At 44.5% G+C, this 15,161-nt stretch overlaps 1 protein-coding gene across 2 annotated transcripts in view; it reads left to right on the plus strand.

Moving 5' to 3' along the window:
• The window catches only part of LOC144695870 (mitogen-activated protein kinase kinase kinase 5-like), a 174,921-nt gene extending 162,677 nt beyond the window's left edge, over positions 1-12,244 (plus strand). Inside the window, exons 27-29 of one of the 2 annotated variants that reach the window (XM_078566913.1) lie at positions 2,416-2,528; positions 6,164-6,240; positions 11,030-12,244. In XM_078566913.1, coding sequence (XP_078423039.1) covers positions 2,416-2,528; positions 6,164-6,240; positions 11,030-11,096 — 257 coding nt within the window. In that variant the 3' untranslated portion in view covers positions 11,097-12,244. The remainder of the gene's footprint in view (positions 1-2,415; positions 2,529-6,163; positions 6,241-11,029) is intronic. The other variant, XM_078566914.1, reaches the window with a different exon arrangement.
• Positions 12,245-15,161: the final 2,917 nt, after the last annotated feature.

Below are 15,161 nucleotides of genomic sequence, written 5' to 3' on the forward strand. Positions count from 1 at the left end.
ACTACTAACATGGGCATAAATTGAATGGCCTGTTTCTGTCCTGTACCTTTTATGGAATTCCCTGTAATCTACATTCGTATAAATATTGAGCAATGTGGACTGCGACCGCCAATACCAAACTGAAGAGAGTTTATGGGCACAAATGGTGAGCATTGAGTAACCCCGTCGACCCCATGCTTCCTGGCAGAACACTCTGCTGGAACGGGACATGGGTTTGAAGTGAGGGCTATATTATTGTATGCAGGGTCTCTGATCGGCACTCACTTGGACCCCAGCTCCCTGCCAGCAGTGAGCGATGGGAGGAGCTTATCTTTAATTTCCATAATATGTAAAATTACATTTTCTGCAAAGTCAGAGTATATGTTTCATTCAGTCACGTTCCTATTAAATGCACATTTGTGCTTCAAGGAGATGAAAGACTAGTGTGTTAATCTGTCCTCAGAAATCAAGTGATCCAGTTGGAGCAGTGTTGAGGCAGCTGGGATTTTCCATCAGCCAGCACTCAGTGAATAGACACGATTTGGACATACTGCCTCCACTTTCCTCTCTTCAAAGACATTTCCTGGTGTGGCACTGCTGTATAGATTTAAACAGCTGTGGCAGCTGCAGCGGGCAAACAGTAACAAGTGTGTCCCTCATACCCGTCACTTCAAAGATGCTGAAAGCTCATTTTTTTCTTTCTTCAAGAGCGTTTTGTTTGCCTATTTCAATGTGGATGCTCATCAGGGTTTAGCAATTGAACTCGACTTGTCTAATTTAATCAGATTATACTTGATCTCCGTCTCCCCACACCACCTTCACCAGGATGAAGGAAACTACCACAACCAGTGTCAGCGCACTTGTCAACAATTTACATTTGTATAGCACCTTTCATCAAGAGAAACATCCCAAGCCTCACAGAAGCATAAGTGAAATGGGTGCTGAGTCAAAGAGGTGGTTTCGAAGAAAACTTTAAAGGAGCTGGTCAGCACTTCAGATGAGATGATTTTCATTGAGAAATTGAAAACCCCACGGCATTATTTGAAGACGAGTAGGCAAGATCGCCCGGTGTCCTGGCCAACATTCTTCCCTCAACCAACAGCCCAAAAAAAACAGATGAACTGGTCCTCTTTCTTGTCCTTTGTCTGTTCATCTTTGGGATGGATTCTGGAATGTCTGCAATCTGCAGTTCATTCCTCTCCGGTAGTGTCGGCATAAGGGCATGATAGGGGGCTGCACACGAGTTCCTGATGCCCTGGAATGTTGTTTTACGCCACAAAGAGTAAATTAATCTATTTTGTGAAATGCACTGAACTCTGAACATTTCCATAAAAGCAAAGTACTGCAGATGCTGGAAATCTGAAACAAAAACAAAAACTGCCAGAGAAACTCAGCAGGCCTGACAGCATCTGTGGAGAGAAAGACAGAGTTAATGTTTCGAGTCCGTATGACTCTTCATGACTCTTCTTTAAACGTTAACTCTGTCTTTCTCTCCACATATGCTGAGAGACCTGCTGAGTTTTTCCAACAGGTTTTGTTTTTGTTTATGAACGTTTCCAATGTGTAAGTGGCTCGTAGGGCAGGTCACTGATTGGAAGGGCGGGAGTTTGATGCCTCTGCTGGTTACAGCTGATCTTGCACGGGGCAAAATTCTTGGCCACCGCTCAGCCCCACTTCCCACTACTGAGAGATGATTAAGGGCAGGGTCATTGTTGCTGCTGTCACTCAGCCCCCAGATAGTGAGAGCATCTGGAGACCTGGGAATGGTCTCAACCACAGGAAGCGTGAGCTGCAATGAGAGATAAGATGGGGGCCAGAAAGATTTTCATCCAGTCATAAACATTCAAATATGGAGTCAATTTGGATTGGCTGGGTCTGAGCAACATTTATAGATATCTTTGTTTAAACATCCTGGTTTAATGACTTACCCCTCTGCATAACCGTGAACAGATTCATCATGGCAAGGATCTTAGTGCCCTTGGGATGCTTTGGACAAGTCAGAGGGGCCAGGATGGGTATTCATAATCTAAATTATAAGGAAGAGTTCAGGATGTTGAACTTGTTTTCTTTGGGAAAGAGGAGACTTTGAGTTAACAGCATTGAAGTTTTTAAGATTTCTGGGTGAAGTGTTAGCTTAAGAGGAATAGTCCAAAATCCAAGGGAGTCAAACTGAAGAGTGAGAAAGGGAAAAGAAAATCTTCAGGACTTTTTGTTTAGCTCATAGGGTAGGAATGGAAATATCTTTGAACTGAATGGATAAATGGGTTTAAGTAACATTGAATTGAGGTATGGGTTGGAGATTGATCAGGAAAAGGTCGGGCTTCTTGACCTTGCCTGTTTGAATTCAGTTTGAAAATCAGTTCTCTTTCTATGAAATTTGAAAGTGGAATTTGGTGAGAACAGCTTGTTAAGGTTCTCTTCAATGTTCTTGACCAGATATCTTTTCAGTTGCTCTTTGTGACTTCCATACGGCCCCTGTGGACTCCGAAGCTGAGGAACTCACACGGTGGCTGTCGACAGCACAAGCCGATCAACAAACAATTGACAAGGTAAGAGGTATTCTGGTTTGTGTAGAGTGTTATGAGATTATAGTGGGAAGTGTTGTAATATGCCTTTAAGCGATATCAGCATGACATCACTAGAAGGGAAATATGTCATGTGATTGTTTCATTTTTGCTTTGAGCAGAGCACACACGCACAGCTCCGATGTCTCCAAGCTTTATACCCATGTATATCTGTGCATATGTGCCTAGTCTTAATAAGTTAATCCACATTGTGTTTACCCAATCCTTTATGAGCGTTTAGGGCCTTGTGTCTTGTACAGTAAATAAGCCCAAGGTTTTATATGATTATAATAACATGACAGGAGGTAATTAGACTGAGAGATGTTGACAGATCGGCAGGAGAGACTTTGCTGGCAGTACTCTTTTTATGGGTTGTCTGCTGGTACCTGTGCATGTACATAATGAATGACCAATCAAAAGCTATACTGGAGGACTGGGCATAACTCTACCCTATTAGGAGTCAGTGGTATCAGGAGAAAGGGGAAAATAATAGTAACAGCTTATATTTATATTGTGCCTTTGATAGTTTGATTGAATGTATTTGACGTAGACATTGATCTTGCAGTCAAAGCCTTGTATTGCTAGAATTGTGGGGCAGGATTTCTTGCCATCGAAAAAGACCCCTGTTAATGTTGGCAATCCCGCAGACAATTCACGCTCTGCAGATAGTTAATTGCTGGAGGCAGGCCTTCCACCCTCGCTCAGGAGGAAGTCCCACCTCAGAGAGCTGAGCAGTGCTACCGGGAGGGTGGCCACTGCTGGCACTGCAGGTAGCCCCCAGATTGGAGGTGCTGGAAGCCCAGACCAGGTAAGTGCAAATGTCACCCAGTGAGGGATGGAGGGGAGGCTCCAGAGTGGTTGGTTAGCAGGTCAGGTTGGAAAGGCCAGTATTGCAAGAAGCCCCCAGTGGGGGACAAACCTTGGAGCCTTGGATGGGGGCACCCAATCAGGAAAGGGGGCCTGTGGTAGAGAGGCGCCCTGACCTTTTTCTGCTGGCCTCAAAATTGCAGCCGGGCGATAAGCGGCAATTAATTGGCGACTTAAGGGCCTCAATTAGGGTGAGGGAAAGTAGGCCACAATAGGCCTGAACCTTGTAAAATTTCAGACAGCTCAGGGGTAGGTAGCGGGAAGACCACCCAGGCAATTTAAGCACCGCCAACCCACCCCCCAACCCCCCCACAGCCCCTTGTAAACCCACCGGTGTGGGCCTGTAAAATTCTGCTCATGGACTCTCTGAATATGAGTTGAATATGAATATGTGTTGAAGCTGCCACACCTCTTGAATGGGAGCTCAATGCTCTCACGCCCAAGCTGATCTATGCGTTGGTATCCCCTCCTATAAAGGGAATTGATTGACTTCAGAGGAACCGTTATCTTTCCCTATTCTGCAGAGAGAGAGATTGAGAAAGAGAGAGGATGCAAGCAGAAGGCTGAAGAAATGAGAAGATGAGAAAAAGCAAAGAATAAAGGCTAGAAGTAGGAGTAAATAACTTGTGAATGTGATGGACAAGGATAAGAAAAGAACAGAGAAATTAGGAAAGGCAGCCATTTTAAACTGGAATCATAACATCCCTGATCATTGACCTGGAACGTTAACTTTGTTTTCTCTCCACAGATACTGCCTGACCTGCTGAGTATTTCCAACATTTTCTGTTTTTATTTGATGACACTCCCAGATGACAGGTTCCTCAGATAGTCCATTAAATTCTCCTGTTAGGGAAGACCATTTGAAAATATCTATATAGACTGGGTCATTGGTCAAATCTGCACCCTTCCTAACAATAAGTTCCTGGATATATACCTATGTTTCCCTGGTAACTGCTCAGCAGTTAGATCTATCAGTGATCAGAAGCACTATTTAACTGCTTGTGTTTTGTGTTGGAGACTGGGCCTCGTTGCGTGCTGTACAATTACAAACACTGGCAGGCAATGGAATCGACATTACAGCCACTAAATGTTTGCATTCCTCCTGGTCTTAAGCCACATGGAGTTGCACATTCACTGGAGTACAGATGACACGTATTTCTCATGACAATGAAGTATTGTAAAATAAAATTGTGCTGTTTCAGTGAGCCTGGGGGAATACAACAAGCTGTGAATAAACACTGGAATGCTGAAACATATGCTGTTTGACTGATGATGTGTATATTACACACGTTGGGTCCTCTCAGCACTCCTGGGCCCTTAGGCAGTGTTATTAACATACTGGAAAAAATCAACAATGTTTGCGTACAAAATAAATGGTTGCATGTCCCAAAGGGGTTTGCAGTTTAATTTGACTGCACATTATTCCACTTAAAGAAGGAGGCACTCCCCACTGATGAGGGCAGCTAATGCCCAGCTATGCCCAATAGGATGTTGAGCCATACATCAGGAAGGTGCCAGTTTTTTAATAATTCTTTTCATGGGATGTGGGCGTCGCTGGCTAGGCCAGCATTTATTACCCATCTGTAACTGCCCTTGAGAAGGTAGTGGTGAGCTGCCTTCTTGAACCACTGCAGTAGGTACACCCACAGTGCTGTTGGGAAGGGGGTTCCAGGGTTTTGACCCAGCGACAGTGAAGGAACGGCAATATATTTCCAAGTCAGGATGGTGAGTGGCTTAGAGGAGAACTTCCAGGTGCTGGTGTTCCCATCTATCTGCTGCCCTCGTCCTTCTAGATGGTAGAGGTGATGGGTTTGGAAGGTGATGCCAAAGGAGGCTTAGTGAATTCCTGCAGTGCATCTTGCAGATGGTATACACTGCTGCCACTGTACATTGGTGGTGGAGGGAGTGAATGTTTGTGGATGTGGTGCCAATCAAGTGGGCTGCTTTGTCCTGGATGATGTCAAGCTCCTTGAGTCTTCTGGGAGCTGCACTCATCCAGGAAAGTGGGGAGTATTCCATCACATTGCTGATTTGTGCCTTGTCGATGGCGGACAGGCTTTCGGGAGTCGGGAGGTGAGTTACTCTGTGCACGATTCCTAGTCTCTGACCTGAGATTTGATTTTGGTCAGTGCTCATCTGAGCTGACGCTGCAGGTACTGACCCCCAAAGTGTCTTGCTCAGGAAACCCACCTACCTGGATGGGTCTGATCAGGAAGGTGTGTCCCAGATGGGGAAGTTACTTGAAACTGGTCCTGTTGACACAGCCACTGGGAGAAAATGGGTCTGTGTATGTTGTTGTTGGTTGATGATCAATATGGTCAGGCTGTAAATTCCTCTTCCAATGGTCAGATTATCCAGAGCAGTGAGTTACTGAGCCAAATAGACCCAGTTCAATTCTTGGTCCAATTTACATACCCTCAACTCCTCCATTTAGCGACCTTGCGAATAAACAGCCAAGTTGATTGCTCGCCAGTTACCCCCACCTGAACAGGTGCCAGGTGAGGACATTGTTGGTTTCAACTGTGATGCTCCTAAGGGTGAATAGCCACTGAAAGTGCCTGCTTAGGTCAATACATAGAGAATGGCTTCATGGTGAGAGTTACCAGAGGATGCTGGAGCTCATGAAATGGCAACCCAGCACCCCCAGGAGTGTTGTCAAAGAGGTCAGAGAGAACATGGGGTCAGAACCAGCTGTGAGATGACATGACAATGTAATGTTGACTCTCATGCTCTTTGCTGTGCTCATGTTACAGATTGTAGCCAATGGTTACACACTGCAGGATCTTCTCACGGATGTAACAAGGGATGATTTGAAATACATCCAGATAAGGTAAATGCTGTGACTGAGATTCTGTCGGTCAGTTGTTTATGCTGAATTACAGTTTGAATTCTAAGTGACCTTCCTGTTCCAGGTGAGCTGGGGTTCAGTGGTTCGGCTCTTGCTTCTGAGTCAGAAAACCCGTGGATTCAAGGCCCACTGCAGAGGCTTGAGCATGTAATCCATGCTGATGCTCCAGTACTGTACTGAGGGAGTGCCGCACTGTCAGAGGTGCCGTCTTTCAGACAAGACACTAAACGGAGGCCTCATCTGTCTGTTCTGGTTCCTATTAAAGATCCCATGGCAGTATTAGAGGAAATGCATAGAGTTCACTCAGTATCCTGGCCTGTATTTATCCCTTAACCAACGTCACTACAAACAGAATAGCTGGTCTTTTACCTCATTGTTGTATGTGGAATGGCAGGGCAGGCTGAATGGCCGCCTTCTACTCCTATTTCTTATGCTCTTATGTTACTGCACCATTCAATCATGAGAACCTGTAACCAGCCTTTGAAAGATTTCAGAACATTTTTAATTTGCCCCAATTCTTTTCTCCAGTTCTATTCTGAAAGAGCAGACTGTCACCCTCTGCCATCTCACCCAAAGGGGCATCCCTTATGCCTGAGACAAGCCTGACCCTGTCATTACTGAGATCAGTCAACTCAGTTCAATCAATATTAGAGCTCGGGGTTGGTTCAATGTCACATCCCCACTATGTGAACTCTGCCCACTTCACGTACACCATGCATGGTGTGTATATCACTTGCCCACCACTTGTACATCATTTATGCATTTACCCACTGTGCCCTCAGTCAACCTTTGTACCAACTTGTGTTCGTTTTCTGGCTCATTTTTTCTTCCTCCTCCTGTTCCTGAAGCTGTTGACTCTGTGTTTGATACCTCCCCCTGGCGTTCTTAATATATGTGTAAATCTTGACAGATGGTGTGGATGGGCTGTTTGACCCTGGGAAGGAGGGCACGCAGCCTTAGGCAACCTTCACACGTGCTTCCACCAAGAGTAGGAATGCTGGTTAATGTTTCCCTCCTAGCCTAGGGATAACCAATTACACAGCACAAACTCTCCTTGATGAAATTAGTTAATTGGCACAGTTGAGGGAGCAGCTTCCTCACCTGTATGGCTCAGTACTTCATCTTATGGTACATTTGTCAAAGGAGATCTTGGTGAGACTACACAGCAGCACTGTAGGAAGATCAACTGTCCTCAACCCTTGCATGGTCATTCTGTAAATAGTTAGCTCTTCATTTCCTGAGTTACAACATCCCATTGTATACTTGAAGTAAGAGAAACCACATGCAGAGTTAGAATGGGGGAAACAAGAGACATTCCTAGGACTTACAGCTGTATGAAGGGCACACAATCCATTCCACACACACTGATCTCCACATTAATCCCAAGTGGTTGCGCCCGTGCTCAGAAAGAACTATTATGAGGGGAGGTGTAATGTGAGTTCAGCTGTTGTTAATATGATTGGATTGTTTCTTCAATCACAGCGCAGAGCGTTTCCACCTACACTGGATTCTTCTTATTTCTCTGCGAACTTCTCCTTGGTGCCTTTAATTCCATCAGCCTTGAAGCTGAGATTTTCACCAAGATTGTGTAAAGACATAGCTGGCTGCTCCCCAGGCTGTATGCGTGGGCTGTTATTAAACACTGTGCTGTGTTAGATAATGTGGTAATTTGTTCCTTATTGTTTAGCTGCTCTGTGCACTGAGAAAATTGTTGGGCAAGACTGTTTACATTATTGTGTCAGCAAATTTACCAAATGTTTGGTAAAGGCCTTTGAGTGGATGTTTAACAATGTGTTTGTGTTTTTTAATGCATGTGTGAGTTTATATATGTAGGGTGTGTGTGCATTATGTATGCATGCGTGTTTGTATGTGTGCTATGCATATTTGCAGGGTGCATTTTTTTTATTCTTCCATGGGATGTGGGTGTCACTGGCAAGGCCAACGTTTGTTGCCCATCCCTAACTGCCCTTGCGAAGGTGGTGATGAGTGCACTCATGTGCATGTGCACAAGCATCGCTGCATGTGTGGTGCGCATGTGCATGGGGTGCTTGCACCTCCTCTTCATTCAAAGATGCTTAAATCCGTTAAATCAAACTGGAATTATGTGTGTGTGTATACGTATGTAATGGAAAAAGGGCCTACGCCTACTGGAGATTAGAAGAATGAGAAGTGATTTTATTAAAGCATATAAGATTCTGAGGAAGCTGAACAGCTGCTTGCTAGAAGTATTCTCCTCGTGAGGGAAGCTAGAAATGGGCCAGCTTCTGAAGAAGTTTTCCATTTAAGACAGAGGTGAGGAGGAATTTCTTCTCAGAGGGACATTAATCTTTGGAATTCTCTACTCTAGCGAACAGCTGATTCAGTTATTGAATATATTCAAGGCTGAGTTAGACAGATTTCTTGATCTGTAAAGGAGTCAAGTATTATGAGGGGCAGGCAGGAAAGTGGAGTTAAGGGCACAGTCAGATCAGCCGTGACCTTATTGAATGGCAGAGCAGACTCGAGGGGCAAATGGCCTTCTCCTGCTCTTATTTTTCATGTTCTCATTAAAGAAAGACTTGCATTTATATGGTACCATCCACAATTTCAGGATGCCAGAAAGCACTTTATAGCCAAAGAAATAGTCTTAAGTGTAGTCACTGTTGCAATGTAAGAAACACGGCAGCCAATTTGAGCACAGCCAGCTCCCACAAACAGCAATGTGATATTGACCAGATAATCTGTTTTTTTAGCTATTAGCTGAGGGATAAGTATCAGTCAGGACACAATGAGAACTCTTTGTTGTTCTTCAAATAGTGCCATGGGATCTTATACCTGATAGGGCAAACAGGACCTTGATTTAACATCTCATCTGAAAGATGGCATCTCCAACAGGGCAGCACCCCTTCAGTACTGCAGCACACCCTCAATACTGCACTGTCTGCTAGTGTGTTCAAGACTCTGGAGTGGGACTTGAACCCACAACTTACTGACTCAGAAGTGAGAGTGTTACCCATAGAAACACAGCTAACACCATATGTGTAAATGCATAATACATAATACCTCAAAAATATGGGCCCTGACAACTACCCAACTGCAGTGCTAAAATCCTGTGCACCAGAGCCATCTGCTCTCCCAGCTATGCTACAAAACTGGCATTTACCCAACAAGGTGGTAGGTTACCTTAGCATGTCCTATCATGGGAGCCATCATGGGAGCATCAACACCACAAGGTCTGCAGCAGTTCAAGGAGAAGGCTCACTAGGAGGACAGGTAATAAATGTTGGCCTTTCCAATGGTGCCCACACCTCAAGAGCCCCCACCATGGATCGCGGGGGCATTTGTGCAAACACAATTGATCCCCATAGCACTGTACGATATAACGTGGCCAGCGCTGTCCCAGGTTACAAAAGAGGGACTTAGGTATCATTTAATGATGGCTCAAAGATACTGCTTTATTTATTTTAAAGAGACATTGCAGAATCAAGTGACTAAAATCTGGAATTTCTGAAGGTGAATTTAAAATCAAGCCATCGTCAGATATATTAATTAAGATGAAATTCAGAATTTCAGAAGTCAAATGGTTGCAGAGATCGAAAATTGACTATGGGAGCCAGAATAGACAGTCCTTACATAATCCCTGGTGACAATAATTGTTAGATTCCAGAATTTGAACAGTTCAAGATGATAAGTCAGCCATCTCTCAGTTTAATAACAAATAGTTTCAAATCTTGAAACAAAAACAGGAAGGCTCTAAAGAATGGTCATACGGACTCGAAATGTTAACTCTGTTTCTCTGCAGATACTGCCAGACCTGCTGAGTTTTTCCAGCATTCTCTGTTTTTGTTACAGATTTCCAGCATCCGCAGTATCTTGCTTTCATCAGTTTCAAATCCTGGATAGGCTTAAGAAGCAAGCAGAGTGTGGAGTTAATTTTAAAATGTTGTCCAGCAGTGTTAAGATCTGTAGAGGCTATGGGTGTAGAATTTGGACTAAATGACGGGCAATCATACTTTAACTAACTATTGAACAGTGGCTAGAATTGCCCAGAATAGTTGGCCAGCTTAATATGGTTTATGCAGTACTTTAGTAATTAATGTCTATGGTAAGAAAAAGTGGTCAATGGCATTTGCCTGATGTGAGCAGTTGCCCAGGATACATAGGGATGGTTCAAGTGGTGGGCACTATATTAAAAATATGTAATGGGCCAGAATTTCCCAGGTTAATAACAATGAATTCAATGTACACACCATTACTGGATACCCTGTGAGTTGCAAATTGTCACGAGTTGCTGGATGATTCATGCTGCTGCTCTGTTAACTTCACAAAAACATCCCCAAATGTTTGAAGAAATTACTGCATTGTGCTGTTAAACTTTACAGCAGAAAGTTTAAGAGTGTAAGAGTAACTTTTTAATAAGAAGTTTTCTGTTCCTGCAATACCCTTCGACTGCTTTGGCCAAGTGAACGGTGTAACAGTGAAGTGGTAATCCTTTAAAAGATCCATTGTAGGTCCCACTGCTCGCCAAGATCCCACATACCCAACTGCCCTAGCTGCACCATTACCAACTCGCACTGACAGTAAGTTACAGGGCAAAACATTTTTGGTCTGAAGAGTAAAGAAAATTGTCTAACGAACAGTTCCCTGCTCCAAAACAAGAACTCTGGGCCAATATGTTTGTATGTGTATTTATACATAGCAATACGTGTGTGACACAGGACAGAGGGAGCACTGTGCATTTAGAAAGACGGGATTTACCTATCAGTCACTCAAGGGTTTCTTTCTGCATTAGGGGTGGAATGTTGTGCAGACTCTGGGCTGCAATCAGTTCCCACAGGAAGGTGGAGGGTGAGAAGTAGGCACTGGCCACCCACTGCTCAGCTTTCGAAAAGTGAACGCCATCGAGCACCAAGATGAGACTAAACACTACGATACAGAACTGACAGAGACGCCGGCAAAAGACTCGTGCTTTGAGAACATGCACCTGCTCTGGAATGGCAGTGAAGGGACCGAAGCGAGCGCCGCAGACTGTCTCCCATTGCTGGGAATGGTGCAACTGTCACTACCAGAAGTTTAATCTCGGAGCTGCAACCATTTCAGACATGTTTAGGATTGTGCAATGTCAGAAAGCCGGTAATAATTTGATGTTCACAGTTCGCACTCGGTGTGATATTCACGGTGATTTGATGTTCACGACTGGAACTTGCGTGCACAGTGGCACAATTGTTTACATAGCAAATAACCAGCAGAACCGCAGGGTGGGGGCACACAGGCTGGAGCGGGCCCTGCGCTGGGACCCTCCCCTCGCCCTGAAACCCTGGTGGATACTCTGCTTGTCGTCCCTCCTTATGGAGGGCAAACAGGCACTTTAGTTTCAATCCCATTCCAAAACCTAAATACTCTGATTTCCTTGTGCTGTAATTAGATTTGTCAGTTCTGGTTGGACCTATCCTTGTAGGCTTCATCACCTGACCTCCTACAGCCTTTACCCTCATCACCAATACTTTCAGAACTTGTGAACAAAAATGTTCAAAGAAATGAAAACAAAATTTTTTAACGGTTTTTCTCCAGGGTTGCTCACAGCAGTATCCCGGAGATTCATTTTCAATCCCTGGAAACTCCAGAGAAATCCTGGAGCTTTGGCAATCTGGTCATCATGCAGGTAGTAATGTCCGCCGCATTAGCATTTCTTACCTAATATTTTAGAAAAACATATTTATTAAAACAATATATTGCATAAATATTCTTTGATGGGGTGATCTAGATTCCTGACGAGCACTTTACCTCCAACTAGGATAACATTGTCTGTCTCTTAATTCGTTCATCTCAGGATAACCCACACACAAACCAGAACTGCAACCTTTGACCTTCCTGGTGTCCACAATCCCGAGCCACGCTGGGAAACATTTTTACTGATCAAGTGACCAGAGGGAGCTTTCCCAACAACCCTGCTGTTATTGTTGACTGGGAGTCTATAAGACAGTGCATTGAGGGGCCACCCAGCTGCAAATGCGGAGCAGACTCAAGCCATTCCTGCTCCTAAATTGTTTGTTCGTATCCAGTGGTTTTTGTAAAGCTCATCTGGAACGTTAAGCCAACCAGTAACGCACAACTGGAATTGGAATCCGCATAAGCTCAGGTACACGATCTCATGCCACTGCAAGTTTATTACATTTAAGGCTTTTTGCTCCCCATCTGTTAATTGCACTCAATGAATGGCCTTCAGATAACAATGGGATCAGGCCGTCTGGTCCATTCAACCCGCTCTGCCACTTGGTTAGTAGCTCAACTTTTTGATTAATGTCTCCTTAATACATTTATATCAACAGAAGAATAGGAGCAGGCCATTCAGCCCCTTGATCCAGTTCTGCCATGCTATTCAATCCTGGTTAATCTGCACCTCAGCTTCACTTTATCCACCTTTGTTCCATGACCCTCAATACCCTTTCCTCCTCCTCCTCCAGGTACCATGCCCTAAGAGCATTGGCGACCATTAGATTGGCCTATGATTATGCTTGGCAAAGTATGCAGTGGTTTTGCTATTGCCTTCTACAGTATGGCTGACCAAGAAATGCTCCTGCTCTTACTGCCTGCCATCAGGCATATTGGAAGGATTTACATGTTGATAATCAACCTATTTCGCCACATTATGAACACCTTCCATGGCCTCAAGTCCTGAAGTGAGACTTGAACCCAGAGCTCTTGCCCAGAGGTAGGGACATGAGCCACTGCACCACAAGACCTCCTCTCAATACTCTTACCTAACAAAAGTCTCTCCGTCTCAAACTTCAGTTTCCACTGACCCCTAGCATCGACAGCTCTTTGAAGAGGAGAAGGTGCTTCCTGCTCTCTCCCCTGAATGGGCTGGCTCTAATATGAAGATTATGATGCCTTGTTCTGGATGCCCCACCAGAGGAAATAGATTCTCTTTATCCACCTGATTGAACCCTTTTACCATTTGAAATACCTCGATCAGATTACCCCTGATTCTTAACGCAAGGGAACACTAGATCACATTTTAACAACCTGTCCTCATAATTTAACCTTTATGCCCAGTATCATTCTGGTGAATTCAGTGCCAATATATGCTTCTTGAGGTGCTGTTCCCAGAACTGAATGCAGTACACCAACATATGCTGACCAAGGCTCTTTACCACTGAAGCCTAACTTTATCATATTTGCATTTTGGCTCAATTGAGAGATAGGTCAGAATTCCTTTTTAATTGCTTTTGACATCATCCACTAGCTTTTAGTGATTTGACTTCCCTAATAAGTACCTGTTTCCCATCTAAACACCTCAACTGACTCAAAAGCCATGGCCTCCTGCGATGGTGCCATCTGCATTTTCACAACCCTTCCTGTGACGAATTTAGACTTCTAAACAGTTCAGGTTGAATTTCCAACATTGTTCTTGTTTTCTGTTTGTATCACAGTAAACCCAGCGGGTTTTCCTTCAGTAACATAGACCTGCCGTCTGTTACCATCCTCTACATGATTTGAATCAGAGACCATAAGACCGTAAGACATAGGAGCAGAAATTAGGCTATTCGGCCCATCGAGTCTGCTCTGCCATTCAATCATGGCTGATAAGTTTCTCAACCCCATTCTCCCGCCTTCTCCCCGTAACCTTTGATCCCCTTACCAATCAAGAACCTATCTATCTCGGTCTTAAATACACTCAATGACCTGGCCTCCACAGCCTTCTGTGGCAATGAATTCCATAGATTCACCACTCTCTGGCTAAAGAAGTTTCTCCTCATCTCTGTTCTAAAAGGTCTTCCCTTTACTCTGAGGCTGTGCCCTCGGGTCCTAGTCTCTCCTAATAATGGAAACATCTTCCCCACATCCACTCTATCCAGGCCTTTCAGTATTCTGTAAGTTTCAATCAGATCCCCCCTCATCCTTCTAAACTCCATCGAGTATAGACCCAGAGTCCTCAAACATTTATTAAGCCTTTCATTCCTGGGATCATTCTCGTGAACCTCCTCTGGGCCCTCACCAGGGCCAGCACATCCTTCCTGAGATACGGGGCCCAAAATTGCTCACAATATTCTAAACGTGGTCTGACCAGAGCCTTATAAAGCCTCAGCAGCACATCCCTGCTTTTATATTCTAGTCCTCTTGAAATAAATGCCAACATTGCATTTGCCTTCCTAACCACCGACTCAACCTGCAAGTTAACTTTAAGAGAATCCTGGACTAGGGCTCCCAAGTCCCTTTGCACTCCAGACTTCTGAATTCTCTTCCCATTTAGAAAATAGTCTATGCCTCTATTCTTCCTACCAAAGTGCATGACCTCACACTTCCCCACATTGTATTCCATCTGCCACTTCTTTGCCCATTCTCCCAACCTGTCCAAATCCTTCTGCAGCCTCCCCGCCTCCTCAATACTACCTGTCCCTCCACCTATCTTTGTATCATCTGCAAACTTAGGCAGGATGCCCTCAGTTCCTTCATCTAGATCATTAATGTATAAAGTGAAAAGTTGTGGTCCCAACACTGACCCCTGCGGAACTCCACTAGTCACCGGCCGCCATCCTGAGAAGGACCCCCTTATCCCCACTCTCTGCCTCCTGCCAGACAGCCAATCTTCTGTCCATGCTAGTACCTTGCCTCTAACACCATGGGTTCTTATCTTATTGAGCAGCCTCCTGTGCGGCACCTTGTCAAAGGCCTTCTGGAAGTCCAAGTAGATAACTTCCATTGGCTCTCCTTTGTCTAACCTACTCGTTACCTCCTCAAAGAATTCTAACAGATTTGTCAGGCATGACCTCCCCTTGATGAAACCATGCTGACTTTGCCCTATTTTACCATGCACTTCCAAGTATTCTGAAATCTCATCCTTAATAATGGACTCTAAAATCTTACCAACGACCGAGGTCAGGCTAATCGGCCTGTAATTTCCCGTGTTTTGCCTCACTCCC

The sequence above is a fragment of the Cetorhinus maximus genome, chromosome 21 (genome assembly GCF_964194155.1).
Source record: "Cetorhinus maximus chromosome 21, sCetMax3.hap1.1, whole genome shotgun sequence".
NCBI lineage: Eukaryota > Metazoa > Chordata > Chondrichthyes > Lamniformes > Cetorhinidae > Cetorhinus > Cetorhinus maximus.